Source organism: Lates calcarifer, linkage group LG24 (genome assembly GCF_001640805.2).
Source record: "Lates calcarifer isolate ASB-BC8 linkage group LG24, TLL_Latcal_v3, whole genome shotgun sequence".
Taxonomy (NCBI): domain Eukaryota; kingdom Metazoa; phylum Chordata; class Actinopteri; family Centropomidae; genus Lates; species Lates calcarifer.
Genome location: NC_066856.1, coordinates 16,390,647 through 16,408,856, shown reverse-complemented (window position 1 = coordinate 16,408,856; position 18,210 = coordinate 16,390,647). Strand labels below are relative to the sequence as shown.

Here is an 18,210-nt window from a genome sequence, read left to right as displayed (position 1 = left end):
GTTCACTCTAAAGTTTTTGAAAGGTTCTGATGACCCATTATGGCCCTCATGGTCCTCACTCATCAACCTTTTGGCACTCAAGCAGCAAAGACCCACTTTAGCTCCCCACCTCCTCTTGAAGTGTATTTCTGAAACGGCAGATAGCAGGTGTGGGGGGGGCATTTCCTCTGTACCAGTATGTACTCGATTTCATCTCATCCAGGTCTGTTAAAAGCTGTGTCTAAGTGAATACGGAGAGTCAGTGCTCACAGCCTCACTCAACCCCTCTCTTTGCGAACAGGAAGTATATACTCGAGCTGAAACTCTCTACCCTCCAATTTTCCATTACCACAACATAATGTGCACCAGTCTCAGCTTGCTTTAAATCAAAATAGTTTCTTCAACCTACCACATGATCCCCTTTCAGTTCATAATGCTGTGAATTGTGAATGAGGCACCTAATTACTCCTTTAATCAATCCGGTGATTAATTAACCCATCAGCTTTTGTGTTGTTAGTATATCACCATGCTTACAGGGAGCCTCCTTCTTCAATATGCAAAGATTTTTTTTCTACTAAAAAGTACATTTGAATAATGATGAATTAATTAACAGAATCTAATGGAGATTTAAAGTGGGTGGGATTTAGTGCCACCCTCTTGCTGCCACACATTTGCTTTCACATCTTTTTTTTTTCATGCTCCTCCCTCACACTATTTCTCTCTTTTCTATGTAAGATGGGGTTCAGAGGTAGGCTTGCCCCTCATCCTATTGTTGTGCTGAAGAGGAGCACCTGGTGGCTCACCAAGTCCTGAGGCACATCTCTGCCTTCTCCATGTCGAGTGCCACACTGACAGTCTTCCCCCCCTCAATTCTTCCCCCCTTTTTTTGCCCCCAGGATTGCACTTGGATGCCAGCGTTTCTGATTTAGAAATTCCACAAAGCCCTTTCTCTGTGCGTGGATACTGAATGGGCCACATTATAGCTGAATGCAAAAGCAAAGCTAAGGCGGAACAGAGGAGACAATTAAGAAACTCCCTCCTTCCAGTGAAGACATAATACCCAGATCGAATTAATTTAGTATTTTTTTCTTATATTCATTCAGCCAATCATGGATGCATATTGCAGGCATACAGGCCAGCCTTAAGAGGAAATCTCCTCATACAGTGTTTCTTTATTTATTTTCTCTTTATTTCTTCAATAAGGGGGAAAAAAGAAACTGCTGCACTCTGTGGGTCTGAACCGATTCCATATTTGCATCCAAAACCAGTGTTAGTCTTCTCCCTCTCTCTTTCTTAGAATATTTGCATAAGGAAGCCCACCGCCAGATGTTTATTTTTAGGCTATGGTTCAAGGACTTACAGCACTCTATAACTAAGGGAATGACTTGGAAACGAGAGGCATTTTGAAACAGAGAGAGAGAGAAATGAAGTGGAGGCAGAATGGTTTGCCGCATCTTTGCGTATGCAGATATATCTGGGCCGATTTAGGCCTTTTGTTTTCCTATAGAGTTTAAAGGAGCAGAGTCGAGGAGCAGGTTGCATATCTGCGCACTGCAGCCCTGATGTGTACAACGCACAAGCACCATCTCTGGCAAAAGATGTGTCAGCCCACATACTCTTACCACACACACATATATACACACTCATGTACACCCTCTCCATGTGATCAAGGAACTGTAAGAAGAAGAAGAGAAAAGGCTGTTTAAGAATTGTATTGTAAGACGATCAGTTATGCTGTGCTCGGCATGAATGCATCAATCAAACACTAATGCACACTCACTGTAATCTCTGAGCAAGCATCCGGTAATCCCCAGTGAGGCTCTCCACTTCAGGTGATGCTCCCTGTGCAGCTGTTTTGCTTAACTTGATGGTGTTGCTAATGTGCTCATTACTGTTCTGCTGAGCTGATTATCATCTAATGTAAATGAATGCATGTTTATAATGCAGTGCAGGTGTTTTCCCTGTCAGGTTACTCTCACCACCTAATAAGTTTTCTCCTTCCTTTGCATTTTCTCGACCCTCTCCTCTTCCCTTTTTTTCAAATACCTCCTCTCTATCTGCCATTTTTTAAAAACACTTGCCGTGCACACCTTTTGTCTCCTTCTGTCACTTCACTTCTCTTGTTTCCTCTTCACTGACCTGAATGTTCCCCCTCTCCAGCCCCTCACACAGGTTTGACCACAGCTGAGTACTACCACCAGATGGCTCTGCTGGCGGGCCACCGCAGCCCGTACACGACCGACCTGCTTCCTTCTGTGGCATCCACGGCCGGCACCAGCAGTGCCAGTGCCCTGCACATGGAATACCTCCAGGCAATGGATAGTAAGTCTGCACTGATCCTGCACACAACTGAGCCCACGGACACATACACACACACACACACTCCAGCCTGAGTCAGAACTACCGTGTTGTTCTCCAAAGTGTATCATATAGTTTGACATCAGGTCCAAAGTCATTATCCTGTGAGGGATTGTATGGCTGTGGGAGTTTTTAGCACTCAGCATAAAGATGCAAATGTCAGGTTTTCATGAGCTTATAAAAATGAGCTTATTTTTCAAATAATCCAATACATTTATATGAAGTAGGAGAAATTCCTAAACCAAAAAAGGAAAGTTTAATCACTCAGTTTTATTAAGAATTTAAATTTCAAAATTTGGAGATACATGGTTTTTAGTGGACAATTATGATATGCATGTGTTGAATTAATTGTTGCTTCAGCAGCATTTAAATGACTATATTTCAGCATGTATCAGGTCCTAACTACACACTGAAAAGTGTAGTTAGAATTAGTTGTTATTGAAATTATATTTGATAACAGTTTAAGCGCTGCAGGTGAAAATACACCTATCACATCTATGCCTATTGGGACTGCACTTTAAAGTATTATGAGTGCCTCCCTCCACATTATAGCATGGGTGGCCCCAGTGGGAATTCAACCCTTAAAATGCACTTTCACAACACACCTATCTCGTACTATATATAGATCAAAGCTATAGCTCAACCACGGTGAGGAGGGACCTGCAACTTTACTTTGACATGATTTAAATGAGCTATTGTCTTAATGTGTTGGGCTCAGGACTGTGTGCAGAGGACTTATGCTAATGAGTTATTTTAAAGTGTAAATAGGAAATTAAACGCACACTGAATCTTAGAAAGGTCGGACAGCCTCACCCCGCTCCCTTTGATGAGAATGTATTTAGTCAGGCAGACGCCGCTTTCATGGAAATCCGGGGTGAAGTTCCTCCTATTCCTCAGAACAAACTAATTAAAACTAGCCAAACTTGTGCGGGTATCAGAAAATTAATTGCTATTAAGTGGGAATTGGAATGTCCCACCATTCATCACTGGAGAAATCCTTTCTTCTGTGTCACTTTTTAAGATTAATAGACTGAAACAAAACAATTAGGGCCAAATTTAAGTGGAGATGCGATGCTCCTCACTTAAAAATCGCCTGTGATCATTGCTGGTAATAACTCATCATGTTTCAACAATGTGTGTTCCAACGCCTGAAAAATTAACACTTTAAAGCTTTGTTGGATTTCAGAAAAAAACATACAGAGAGCAGAGTCTATCAAGAGGCTTTCACTTGATAATCTGGGCTACCACGTTACTGCGGCTATTTTAGTCTATTTCACATCAGTGTAATTACCTTCAGAGAGAGCTGTGCTAATGAAACAATGGGCCTGTCCTGCCTATTTGTGCTTTAATGGGCTATTGTCTACGTTCTTACTGCCTAATTAGTGCCATAGCTCTCATAGATCACTACACGAAAGTCTTTACTTGTAGTCTTTATTAGATAATTTTAATCTCCTTGTTTTTTTTCTACTGATATTAAGCTGTTTTCCTTATTAGCAGGTTTACTATTAGTAATGTATAAGCATTTCAAACACTGGAACTGTTTTTTATAACCTGAATAATTGTAGCTATTAATTATATGGTAGTGTTTTACTTTAAGTCCTTCTATTTAGCATTTATAAGCAGCATAAATATTTAATTAAAGGTTAGTAACACATAATAATGTTGTTGTAAGCTACACCCATAAATGGCAGATGTTGTTTACACAGAGAATGAACGATAACATAGTAAAATATAGATAATAATATAAAATGTCTTGACAAATACTGTACATTAATAAAATGTGCTTATAACTGCATAAAAGTGCATTATAGTGCTTTAGAAACTGTTATATACTTACATAACATACTGCTTATAAATGCTAAATAAGGGACTTAAAGTGTTATAAAATATACTTTGTATCTTTAATTATATCTGTAGTTTTATATTAAAAACATATTTATAATTGCACTTGGTGTAGGATTATAGCCATTTTTCAATATCTAGAATAATAGTTTATTTTAGTGTCTGTACATTTCTTGAATTAAGTCTTACGTTACACACACAAAAAAAAAAAAAAAGAAAAAGAGGAAGTTCTGGGCAGTCTTACATTACACCACAGCCCTCCCCTGTGATAGCATCCCTCTCGGGTGGCCCCCCAATTGTGTTGGCGAGGGTTTCAACCCCAGTTTTGGACCTAGCTTTTATTGCCAACGCCGTCAGTCTGGCCTGTCTGAGCCCTCCCTGGCCATGAGAATTAATGACGCAGTGCGTAACCAGCCATTGCGTCCATAAATCAAGAGGAAATTAGAGGGACAGTCCTGCTACGATCCAGGACGCTCCTCTCTCTGTCTCTCCCGGTTGGCCGATTTATCATTTGGGCTGTGCATTAATAAACACCACTCCCATGAGGCTTTGCAGTGGTGGGACGCTGGCCCTGCTCCTCAGCAATACTACCCCCCTTCTCCTAATTCCCCACAAGTGGAGGCTGTCTCTCGTTTTAAACATCAGGGGTGTCAAATCTTGAATGTAGAAAGTTGGATTTGTCTAAACGAGGATGATAAATATATTAAATATATGATTTGAGCTGACTGAAGAAGAATCAGACATGTCACATGACCAACTACATTGTATTTAGCAATTGTGTGTGCTCAGGGATTTGTACGTGCATATGTATACCCACCTCCCCAGCAACCCCCTTCCCCAAGACATAAAAAAGATTTTCCATACAATGACAATGTAAAGGAGGTGCTGCTCTCCATACAGCTTCATGCGGTAGCTGAAACTCGGGCCTACGTATGCCAGAACACCACTGCTGCCACCGCAGAAGCCTCCACACACACACACACATTCACATCCACACACTCTGATTACCATGTGAATGGAGCGTTCTGTAATCGTTGGATGTGTCAAACGAGAGATGGAGCATTTACGTTTGGGAGATGGATGGATTGTGGGGGACGTAAATATGGAGGGGGGTTATTGGGGCTGCGTAAGCTGGTTTTGTCTGTCTTTTATAAAATAACTCAAAATGTTTTATTTCCAAGTCTTGAGTCACAAAGTCATTGTGTCAGTTCATGCACAAAGCGCGACATCCCCTCAGCGCTTTTTTCCCCTCCTTCCATCTCCCTCTGTTTTTCCCTGTCTTGTTTGTGACATCTCCATGTGAAAAGACAACAAAAGTCATGTTTTAATCTCTACCCATGGCTCATTGTATGTGCAGAGAGAATGGTTGTGCCGTTTCCGCCTTTTACCTTTTCAAACCCCCTTTTAGTATTTCCAGTCAACACTGATTGCATTTGAATAACGACTCAAATTGGACTTGATTAAATATTACCATACACAGTCAGAGCATTTCTCCAAAATAAAAGGCATGTTTTCTCATGGTTGAAATGCAAGCAGTGCATCAAGTGACAGCCGAACACTCATTCAGATGAGCCTTTTGTCTGATGATTGACAAAAATGTCATCTGCTAGGGTTAGATTAGGTTAGAGTTTGGATGAAGTCAAACAGAAAATCACATAAACCGGCAAATGCTCATTTTGATCTGTAACTGATTTGTAGGAGTTTAGCTGATCTCCAAAAAACATAGAATGAGGGAGCAGATAAAGGTTCATTTACAGTTATACAGGAAATTCCAACCTTTCATTTCCATAGCAGCTACTTGGCAGTCATTTTTTTCTAGTACCTTACTCTAAAAATCTGCTCCCTTTTCTTCATCCTGCAGGCTCTCGTTTCCCGAGCCCGAGGCTGCCATCACGGCCCAGCAGGAAGCGCCCCCTGCCCATCTCGCCCCTCTCTGAGCACAGCTTTGACCTGCAGACCATGATTCGCAACTCGCCCAACTCTCTCGTCACCATGCTCAATAACTCACGCTCCAGCTCCTCCACCAGCGGCTCCTATGGTCACCTCTCTGCTGGAACCATCAGGTAGTACACTGCTTTGAAAATGATCTTGTCTAGAAATAATTTATACTGTGTGATCTCCCTTGTCCATTTAGACAAGCTTTTGCTACAGTAACAAGTCAGTTTTATTCAGTATATTACAAGGTACTGCCTTTGCTTCTATGGGTATAAAATGTTTCAAATGCATTCAAAACATTTTACCCCTTTACTTTTACGTAAATTCTATAGTGTAGTACTTTAAAGGTGCCATATGTAAGTTTTTGCTATCGCTACATTACCAGTGTTAGCATTAACAGCTGTTTACTTACCAGTCTAGAAGAAGTTCAGCATCAAACTTCATTTCTTTACTTGGTGGTGGTGGAAAGCAAGGCCAGTGTTAACCCTTGTTTTGTTTCTGTCTATCGATCTATCACTTTTCTTCTACTTAAGTAGCAAGCTAACCAGATAAACAGCTGTTAAAGCTAATGTTTGCTATGTAGCTATATAATAGTAAACACATACATATAGCACCTCTAAAGAGGCACTCCACTGATTTTACACCCAAAGTTAAGTTGAAATCTGCCTGTTCTGGGCATCCCAGTTTTATAGAGTGCAATATGAAATCACTGGATTACCCCTTTTAACCTAATAGAAAATAACTATTATCCTGTCAGGATGTCTTTCAGGAGCTTTGATTGACTGTGGTTTCATCAAGGTGGTCATTTAGGGACTCACATGTGCCAATAATACATCCAACAGCAGGATCTCCCTAGGGAGACTGCTGTTATAAATGATTTTCTAATATAATTGACTGGTATTTTTCATAAAGCACTCAGAGTGACTCCTCCTCCTCATAATAATAATAGTATAATACCGTAGTTCCATTGCATTCTGTAGAAAGTGTGTGAGAGAAAAGGGTAAAGAAAATTTACGTTGGAGTGAATAAGTGTATGTGTGTGTATCGTCCATGTCAAACCCCCATGTGGGTGACGATCTCCCAGCCAGCAAGTCAGCCTACCTCCCCGGCGGCTTGTGTCAGTCATCCGGTACAACTCATGGAAACATCACATACATCACACCTTAGAACTGGAGGCAAGCAAAGGGAAGCAAAAGAAAAGAGGAGAGAGGGGAAAAGGAAAGATCCATTGCCCCACCCACAGCCATTGATCAGCGATCTGTAAGAAGAACCTGATCAATCACGCTGCTTGCTCAGCCACTGTCCCGGTGACAGGACCCAAATAGCCAGAGCCAACAGACTGATGAGTGATATGACAAGCGGATGGGCCCCCAAATGTGTCTCGGCCCATTGATTTCCACTCGGCTCGTAATAAGATCAGCAGACATATGGGTCGCAGTGAGAGCGAAGCATTAGAGCTCAGGATGAATGGAGGCTGCTGCTGTCGAGCCACACAGATCTGTGTTTATCTGGTGGTTCACCTGTGGTTATACAGACCCCAGAGGAGGTTCGGTGGCTTCTGGGATTTTTAAGATAAACAAAGTTAGCTCAGGATGAGGGTAAATAAACTGAGGAAACAACTCTGTTGCAGGAACAGGGGCATCATTCTGCTTTATTTACAGGGCTATACGACACACTCCAGATTGTTTATCATGTGTATCATTTGCCCAGTGGAAGAATGACATACTGCCTTACACAGACCACATGATAATTCACTGTGTGTTAACAAGCTGAACATTCATTGGCAGGGATTTGCCGGCAGCCCCGTGGTTCCAGCATTACCACACCATCTCCTGTCAGATTGTCCTCAGGGATAAGGAGCTATCCAGAACAATCCATTTATTCACTGTCTTCTCTCCCCTTTTTTGCCTCTCTGTCTTTGCAACTGATATTTCAGTGAAGTTGTACTTTACTTTTATGATTAATTTATCCAATATAACCGGTTTGCACTTCCGTCTTTCTGCTCTCTCCAGCCCAGCGTTAAGCTTTGCCTACCCTCCAACCCCAGTGGCTTTGCATGTGCACCAGCAGCTGATTGGCCGCCAACCGGGCATCATGGGTTCTGCCTTTGGCCACAGCCCGCCCCTCATCCACCCAACGCCGGCCTTTGCCACCCAGAGGCCCGTACCTGGCATCCCCCCCTCTGGGCTCAGCACCAGCGAGCGCTCAGCCGTCTCAAACGACTCCTCACAGGTGAGAGCAGTCGGCAGGCGCCTGTGCGATTCATCATCACAGGTAATAGATAGCGGCGTCGCATGCCAGCCACATCTCGGTGAAATGCAGCGAGCTAACATGGTACAGGCAGGACCCCCCCTCCACGTGCTCATCTCCTGGGAGTTTCCTCCTACTTGTGTTGTCTCTTGTTTTTAGACTGCCGAGCACACCCCAGAACGTGCCTGCAGCAAACAACAAGGGGCTTGTTAGCATAGAATCCCACTGCTGACTCCATTAATCACTAGAGAGAGAACAAGGATATAGAGAGGGAATATTGACATGGATGGATGGATCCAAAGGGGCTTTTTCTCTCTTTCCTCAACCCTTACTGTATGTGCGGGCCTACATTTGAAGTAAATATTCAGTGTTTATTACCAGTCTTCCCTGCTGTTTCCCATTTCTCGAATGTTGTGTTATCGTGAATGAGGCCTCATTCAAATTAGGCACACCAAAATTGCCTTTTCCTCCTTCTGAATAAACTGAATATTGCTTTGGGGCCACAGCTGAATCTCGTGTCTTTTGGCAAAGATAGTGGGGCAAATGTGTTACATGTTGTAGAGACTGACAGTATCACTACACCTCCAAGTGTCCTGTAGGAAAAGGAGAAGAGGAAATCAGGAATAACAGAAAACCAAAAAACTTGTTTCCCTTTCTGTAACTTTAAAATCTACATGCTAATTCTTTTATTATACAGTGAGCTTGGTTTGTAACAAGAACTCCCCCAGGGGCAAATTTGAACCAGGGCCAACATCAGGTCATCCACTGGCTCCAAGAATGGTTCAGTGAATTGGTTCATGAGTTTGTTTTAATTGCAATGATTAGGGCAGCTAATGTGGTACACTGAATTGCATAGTTTTTCATGGTATAGTTAAAGCTCTTGCTTGGGACTGAGGATACAGAATCATTATAGTTTAAGCACAGTTGTTTCCCCAGTTGATTAAGGAACTGATCGATTGACTTATAAGCCTCCTGCATTTTTAATAATACTATAAAGGATAAAACAGGAAATTTAATTGTCTACAGAGTCAACACCATGCAACTGGAGGTTCAAAAATGATGAAATCTAAGTTATAAGTTGTCAAATATTTCAAATGTTTCCACAGACCAAACCGACGAGTGAATCTGCTGTGAGCAGCACAGGAGACCCAATGCACCACAAACGCTCCAAAATGAAACCAGAGGAAGAGTTGCCGAGCCCGGGTGCAGTGAGTGTACAGGTGAGGACTTTCTACATTTATTAACAATTTAAAAATGTATTTTCAGTTACTGACTCCATAGATATCTGACAAAAAGTATCATAATGCAAACTGGTTTGTAATCCCAGAATTCACCATTCTGTTTTTATTTTTAGATTTTTTGAACTAGAATAAGAAGCCTATATCATAGCTGGTTACCTGCCAAAATGGCTGCAACAATAGACAAGCTTACCAGCCACAGTCTGTATTTATATACCTGCATTTGGCTCTTTGTTGGTGTTAGCTTTACACCTTACTCTTATCAGTTTCAGTTTCCAAAGCAAAACAATCCATTGATCTTGGGGACACTAGAAGGAAATTGTCTTTGCTTTTTTAAATTTTAAATGGCTGGGAAAATGAAAGAGAAATGTGATAACAGTAAAGTGTTTGCATCTGCAGGAAAAACCCTATTAGAGTCAATATTCAGCTGCAGATGCAGCCTGAGGTGTGTGCTGAAAGCTGCAGGCTCTCCTCACATTAGCCCACACCAACTCTCTGCTCCACTCATCCACCTAACTGTGACAGTGAAATATGTCTGGGCTAATAGAGCAACCTACAGCAGGAAAAGGGGGTTAGATTCCTCAAATACTCACCCCGGTCCTGTCGTATAACAACCCCCAAATACAGAGCAGGGCTTTCAGCGCTACATTTCCGCTCTCTGCACTTTTCTCCCAGAGAGCCAAACAAGGCCAGATTCACAGGGGCACTGTGGCTGAGACCTGTGACCAAATCATTTTGGTCTGTGCCTTTCATGTAAACCAGCAGGGCGGTGAAAAATTACTTTTATGACAGATTTGGATGGACTGATGTTGGGGAGAGGAAGGCAGTTCCCTTAACTTTTTCAGCACGGGTTCAGCTCAGTTCATGTACATTATTTTCACTACATTACTTTGCATGGTGTATATATACATGCTGAAGTGTTTTTTTTTTTTTCTTTCTTTTTTTCAGGACCATCCTGACGGCATGACCCTGGTGAAGGAGGAGGGAGACAAGGACGAGAGCAAACAGGAGCCAGAGGTGGTTTATGAGACAAACTGCCACTGGGAGAACTGTTGCCGCGAGTTTGACACACAGGAGCAGCTAGTACAAGTGAGTCACACACACATGATCATTTTGAACAGGGTATTTACAACTGTAAGAACGGAAGTCTTACATAAAAAAGCTCTCCCAGTGCAGCTCAACACACAACACACACCAAAACTACAATGTGTTTTGGTTTTCTGTGCTGTTAGAGCTTTCACAGTAGCTACATCAACAGCAGCTGTACTATTCTGGACAATGCCTCCTGTCAGGCCACAACCCCTGCCTGTGTGTCTGTGCAGCAGCAGCAACAGCAGCAGCCTACAGTGGAGTTAGAGCTGCAGGCGTTGGCTGATACTGGTGCTGGATTCCTGATTGGATCCAGGGACGGTGGTAATGGGCTCAGAAGCTGGAGAGCACATCTCACAGCTGAACGGTGCTAACTGATTTGGTGGGTTAAGCCTCCCAGAGTCAGGATGTGAGCTTTGTGGGACTACACTGGACCCGGCCCTCCTCCTGTCTGTTATCAGAACTCTCACACAGCCTGGGAGATGGATGCCTCTCATCATATTGTGCCCCAGGGTTCGCTGTTAAGCTAAATATTAATGACATTATGGTCATGTCAGCCACACTGTGGCTACTTACACTGGCACTATTAGCTCTGCTGCTCTCCCGTGGCCTGTGAACCACTCACCCGTCAGCCGACTGAGAGAGCGGGCTGAAGTTGGAGAAATGGATGAAAATACACCAATATGATGCTGTGAACAAGGGATGCTGTAGTGCACACACACACACACACACGTGAAACACACATCACCACGCATCTGATAGAAAGATCCTCAGCTCTCCACAGCTGTCTATTTGCCGTCTTGACATTGCAATCCTCAGCCGCGGTGGTAACCCCTATCTATAATTGATATCCTCAGCGCGGAATGGGCTGCCTCCCGTGTTTGAAGGGCTCGGCTCAAAGGTTGAGGATCTTGACAACTTCTTGCCCCTGTTTCAGGGGGCGGAATGAGTCAAGGTGGTGGTGGGGGGGGGGCTTCTTAATAGAGGAGAAGCTTGCACACATCCTCCCCCTACTGTAGTCACACCAGGTGGCCATCTGAACAAAGCAATGTCCTCTCATTCCTCCACATATACTACCAAGCCTAACCTTGCCAAGCTTCACTTATTATCAGATCGCCGTGTAGACACACTAACAAAATCCTTATTAGTTTTCCATTTTTTCATCTTGGAATTGTTTTTTTTCTTTTTCCCAGCATTTGACTTTCTGATATTGCATTTTATTTCTCATTTTCTATGCACATGCAGATATGCAGAGAGATGCCAATAAAAGTCTTCGCCTACAGAATCTCTGCCCTCTAATTCAGCAGAGCGGACGAGAAAATGCTCTTATCTCTCTGCACCCCCACCCCCCTCAGTAATAGGATAAGTACAGTATTTGGACCACAGTGGCTCTCCTCTCACACTGGGAGGGGTTTTGGGGGTGGAGGGTGGGGTAGGGAGGATTTTCATATAACCAAACAATGGAGCGTCCCTTCCCCCTGTGCTTGTCTTCTGAAATGGCTTTGGGGAAAAAAACATGATGAGGAAAAAAAGCCAGTTTCTCCTTGGCTGTAACCATTTTTACCACCAGCTTTAACTCTAAGTTTAAACATGAATTCATATTCAGCAATAGTAAAGCAGTTTGTCTGTTGTGTTGACAGTCTATGTCATTTAAAAAAGGCTTTCTTAAGTATTAAAAGTAACAGCTGCACTGATTCAAATATCCCTTTTCCTTTGTGGTTGGCCTAATTTTAGAATTAAGCCTTCACACCACCTTCATCGCTTTCCACCTTGTTCAAAAGCACTCCTGCAGCGCTCTTGATGCATATTTTTACACTCTCAAACATGCTCTCACCATGACATACCACGGCGTCCCTTTATCATCCGCCGTTTAAGCGCTCTCGGTGCTGCCGATAAGATAAACATCAGATCTATGCAATTTAGCTCACTTATCGGGCCTACCCAGTCAGCAAAAGCGAGGCGGGTGTCAATTTTAGTTTGCCGTATTTATTTCATTTATTACATTTCAACTCTATACCTCTCCATCTCCCTCTCCACTCAGCTCCACATTCTTTTGCTTCCCCATTTTTGGGCATAAACCCTCTCCCTCTCTCATTTTCTCTTTCATTTTCTCTCCCTCCCCTCTTTCCCCTTGGAGGGAGTACTTTTAAAGATAAGGCCTGGTGGCTTCTTTAATGTCTCTCTGTTGAAGTGGGCTTTTTTCACTCTGGGGTTGTCACCAGAGATGCCAGCCCCACACTCCCATAATTCCCTAATATGGCCTTGCTCAACAATCTTTTATTATTTTCTCATTGATCTATCACTGATACTTCATCATGGAGAAACCTGCAAGGGAGCTGTGCATTTTCACTGCTGTTGTATGATGAAAAACTGAATGCAAGTCATATTGTTTTTTATACGGCAAAACATTTTTTCAGTCAAAAGTGGCTGTAGAGTTAGTGGATAAAGGGAGACAAAAAATAATGAAGCCTGATATTATGAAAGGTGATCAAATTTGAATCAATATTAAAACTGATTGATTTTTCATCACACAGGTTTGCGAGATGAAGGAGCATGGTTTATTATTTGTCAACTTTAAAAATAAAAATGGACTTTTCTGTAATTATACATTTTAGGTTTATGTTAAGGATACTCCCCGGCTGTTGAGAAATCTTTGATCTCATGTCCTTATACACATCAACAGCTACTGATTTTTGGAACATGTTGAAGACTATATGTGGGGAGTGTGTGATAGGGTTGGTGGTCTGCATGTGTGTGTTCTCACGGCTCATCAGGCCTCCTCCACCCACCACAGTCTACCATTCTGTTCCAGGTCATCTAAATAGGTGGCGTTGTGATGTCCTTGTTCTTAGATGGGGAGCTGGCTCTCCCTGAGTGCAGCCTTGTTGAGGCGGCTGCTGTGCACCTCCCCAGTGTTGCAGAGAGATAAACGTGGGTGCAGTCTGAAGGCAGCCCCCCTCTCTGGCTGCTGGCGCAGGCCTTTAATTGGTAAAATGCAGATTTTTTTTGATCAGGAGAAGGATTAGGCTCCCTTATCTGTCCTAGAGTATCTTACTTTAAGATGAAAAGACTGTGCTGAATTACACATGCCAATTCTAGCTCCCTGCCCCCTACTCGCTCACTCACTTACTCTCATCCTCCCTCCTTCCCTCACTCACTCAATCTTTCCCCCTTGTACAACCTCCCTCCCTCCCTTCCTCCCTTCTTTTCCTTTTTCATGTTGTTTTTTCCTCTCTCTTTACACAAAGCACTTCAGCAACTGACATCACAAAAGAGCATATGATTTATTAGGCGGTGTTTGATAAAGCTAAACGGTGTTGCGGGTCCCACAGCTTAGTGAAATTGCCTTGTAAACAGGCCCTCTTTTCATGCACGCTTGCATTCTAATGCATGAGGGCTATGTCCCAGAGAGAGTTTGATAAGGAGACATGGAGATGGATACTGAAGTGGGCAAATGCTGGGAAGTAGCAAAAACAAACAAAAAAAGATAGGATTCTGTGTATTACAGTAATGCATGTAGAGATGCGTGTGTTTGAGCTTTGGCAGAGAGGGACAGAAAATAATTTGAAATCAGGGGCTTTTATTTATTTTTTTTAGTAAACATAAAAACACCCAGGAATAAGAGTGTTTGTGTTTTTTAGTGCTATTTATGTTTATGGGTATTTTTGCCGTGCACCCAAGCAGCATAGGTCTAGACCGAGAAAACAGTGTCTGCACCTGTGTGTGCGTGTGAGTGTGTGTGTGCGTGTGTTTGTGTGTGTACACTTCTCATACGTCACAGACGGTCCCAGTGTCCCCTGTGTCCGTGTCGCCGGCGCTCCCTGTCGTGCGACTCCCTCCTAAATCCATCTTGGTGGCGTTTTTACAGTTGTTGGCCGATAAGCTGGCAGGGGGAAGATGAATAACCTGCCGCGCTGCCGCTATCAGCACCTGTTTGTCGATTTAGCCGGCCAACGGGGCCTGTCTGCTCAGCATGGAGATTATTGATTCAATAAGAATTGCCATTAGATCATGCCATTAGGGTTTCTCGGCGGCCCCTCTCCCCCGTGCTGTCTGTCCCCCTCTCTTGTCAGCTCGGAGGCTCATGCATCACACCCGTCAACGACCTCCTTCATTTGTACAAACAGGGCGCGAGTACGTATCCATCTCAGTGTGTGAGTGCGTGCGTTCGCTCGCGTCGTGCCATCCACCGGCCGTGATCCAGCACCACCGCGCCTCTCCCATCGCTCTCAGCCAGGGGATATTGAACGCTGCTCACAACAGACCGATCGCTTGCCACAGGGATTCCCTCACAGAGAGGAAGAAAAAGAGAAGACGAGTCAGGTTTTCTGAGGCTCTGACCGAGCTGGGGAGGAGATCAATCTTAGAGAAACTTCACTTACGTCTGTGGTCATCCAGTCCCCAATCATTTCCCCTGGAATTAGTCTTGTTTTGTCACTTTAAAATTAAAAAAATGTCAACTGAGAATAATGGAGGTCCTTTGCGGATATATTAGTGTCAGTTTTACTCTTTGCTTTTGCTGTCGTACCCTGCTCTTACTGCGCTGACTCATTTGTTGATACTCCTTTAGTATTACTGGGAAGTGAGTGCAGTGCTTTTGTAGTTACAAAAGACTCGTGGGTCAAAATGTATTGAAGAAAGATTAAAAGCAGGGTGGTTTCTGGGGAATGTCATGGTCATAGTTCTATGTGGGGGTCACGATCTGGCCAGTGGGCAGGGCACCAGGAAGGTACAAAGATGCCATTGTCAGAGCTGTGTCACGCCTAGAGGGGAACTGACCCTGGATGCTTTATTTGCTTTGGTCCTGCATGTTTTATAGCTCAACAATCTTGTGAATAAGTGCTCAAAGAAAGTGTGTTTTCCCCAGACATTTAGGAGCATTCAAAGTCAAGTCTCTATTTATCTCCCTTCCTTCTCTCCTGTTGCCATCCAGCTCTCTTCATTCACCCCCAAGGTAAAAAGACTCTTCTCTGCTGCTCAGGAATGTAATAATACCGGTTTCTTTTGGTCAGGATATTGTGTCTGTCTCCCTGGCTTCAAATTGCTCTCGGAAAGGCACTTCAGAGGCCACCACACAGTGTTGTCTATGAAAGAGAGCCAGATGTTGACTTCATCCCCAGAGGGGTCTATGTCTGCGTGTATGTTTTTTCTCTCTGCACCTCCTTCATTCCCTCTGTAACATCCACCACTTAGCCCATTTTATAAGACAGTTAGTGAGAAAAGAAGAAGAAAGATGGAGAAAAAGGAAGAGAGAAAGGGGCTGGAGCAAGAGAAAAGGTGGTGCTTGCAGATATAATGCTTGGCTGGAGTTGTAAAGCCCTTGCATTTCGGATGCCTTGACTGAACTTTTGATTTCTCGCCCTATCTCCTCACCTCCCCTTCTTCCTAAGCCTCAGATTGGAAGTTGCCACGGCAGCACAACTGTCAGCACTTGTCATGGAGGGGGCGAGCGCCCAATGTGATGCGAAGTGACAGGGTTTTATTTGAAAATCCTGTTCAGATCGGACACTGAGACTCAAAAGTCTGCCTCCTTTGCCTGTCTTTGTGCAGGTTTCAGCAGAGTGAAAGAGAAAAAGAGAGAGGAATGAAAGGAGGGAAAGAGTTAAGAGAAATGAAATGGAAGAAATTAAAAGAACCACATGCAAAGAAATGGAAAACAGGAAAGGGATTGTTATATTTCCTTTCATGCAGAGTAAAGATTCCCTCATGTTGATCAACAAATCAGTTAAAGGCAAAATGAGAAAACGCTTGGTCCTTACTTCGTTCTCATGTAGACACAGTGACAGCTCCTAATAAAATAAAGCAGGAATTTCTCTGGTTTAAGTTCTCTTATCCTCTTTTCCAGCACATCAACAATGACCACATCCATGGGGAAAAGAAGGAGTTCGTGTGTCGGTGGGAGGAATGCTCTCGAGAGCAGAAGCCCTTCAAGGCACAGTACATGCTGGTGGTCCACATGCGCAGGCATACTGGCGAAAAACCACACAAGTGCACAGTAAGGACACTCCTATCTGCTCAGTTGGCTTCATTTATTTGCAGCTGAAAAGCTCTTTTACATGTAACCTGCAAACGGCCTCTCTCTATCTGCAGTTTGAGGGCTGCACCAAGGCCTACTCCCGTCTGGAAAACCTTAAGACTCACTTACGTTCCCACACTGGAGAGAAACCATATGTGTGTGAGCACGAAGGCTGCAACAAGGCCTTTTCCAACGCCTCAGATCGGGCAAAACATCAGAATCGCACACATTCAAATGAGGTACTGGCAAACAATTTTAGATGGTTACACTCCTTTGACTTCACTGCTTAGATAAGGTGAACGTGCTTCTCAGATCTCATCTTTCTCCTTTTCATTTTTCAGAAACCATATGTGTGTAAAATCCCAGGCTGCACCAAACGGTACACAGACCCCAGCTCCTTACGCAAGCACGTGAAGACGGTGCATGGCCCGGAGGCACACGTCACCAAGAAACAGCGTGGAGACTACCCACGCCCTCCGCCCCAGCCTCGGGAGCCTGGGGGCAACGGCCAGGGCCGGTCGCCGGGGCAACTGCCCCTGAGCGGGTATACAGACCAAAGGGAGTACAATCATGCTACCTCAAAACAAGATGAATGTCTGCAGGTCAAGTCCATCAAGACAGAGAAGCCCATGGTAAGACTTTCAGATTTCAGGTTTTATATCTATTTTGTTCACAACTTCCCTCTTTAATACTTTTACTACCAGTTCCTTTACTTAAACATAATCATTTGAATGTTGAGTATTACAGTTGTGTGTGATTTAACATTGAATTGGGTTCATGCACTATTAACACTAAAGTTTTCTAATGAGTAAATGTCTTCTTCTGTTCAATGCTTCGGCATGTCTCTCCCTTTCTTTCTAAGGACAGTGGGTAATCAGGTGAGATGGGTGTCCCCTCACATTGTATTTGTGAAGTCTAGTCTCTCTTTTTCCTTTCTCCACCATCATTTTCTTGTCTGTTTGACTTCTCTCATCCTACAGCGCCTGCATGACACTTTTCACCCAGAGCACACCAGATTTGTTGTCATAGTAGGTTTCATCCTTCACATTCATAAAAAGATTTCATTTTATCATACACCAAAGGCGATGCATTTCTGTGCACAGCGGCTGTGGCTTTGGACAGAACTGTGAGCTACTGAAAGTATGCTTGATACTGTCCAGGGCTCCGCTGTGCAGCCAAATACACTGAATAGGAAACAGGGTGAATACCCTCTAAACACTGTTGACACTTGATGCCAAAATAAGTGATTCCATTATTCCTCAGAGCAACATAGTTCCTATAATTCAGTAAACAACCTAATTAGGCACCAGCCAGTCTCACAAGAGGCCTTTATCCTATTTGCCTTTCCTCTGAAAACAACCCAAAACATGATTTTCTCTTTTGAAGCATTTTTTTTAGAATCCCGACGGGATCACAGAAGGGGGCATTACTCATGCCTCAATAATGTACAAAACAACTACCAGACACCTCTTTTTTTTGGGGTTGGCCAACCAGCACAGACTG

The 18,210-nt window shown here is 43.5% G+C and overlaps 1 protein-coding gene across 1 annotated transcript in view; it reads left to right on the top strand.

Annotated features, from left to right (window-relative positions):
• The window catches only part of gli3 (GLI family zinc finger 3), a 90,790-nt gene that overhangs the window by 67,206 nt on the left and 5,374 nt on the right, over positions 1 to 18,210 (top strand). Inside the window, exons 6-13 of the mRNA XM_018700797.2 lie at positions 2,140 to 2,301; positions 6,041 to 6,242; positions 8,127 to 8,346; positions 9,471 to 9,584; positions 10,551 to 10,691; positions 16,537 to 16,686; positions 16,782 to 16,946; positions 17,049 to 17,339. Coding sequence (XP_018556313.1) covers positions 2,140 to 2,301; positions 6,041 to 6,242; positions 8,127 to 8,346; positions 9,471 to 9,584; positions 10,551 to 10,691; positions 16,537 to 16,686; positions 16,782 to 16,946; positions 17,049 to 17,339 — 1,445 coding nt within the window. The remainder of the gene's footprint in view (positions 1 to 2,139; positions 2,302 to 6,040; positions 6,243 to 8,126; positions 8,347 to 9,470; positions 9,585 to 10,550; positions 10,692 to 16,536; positions 16,687 to 16,781; positions 16,947 to 17,048; positions 17,340 to 18,210) is intronic.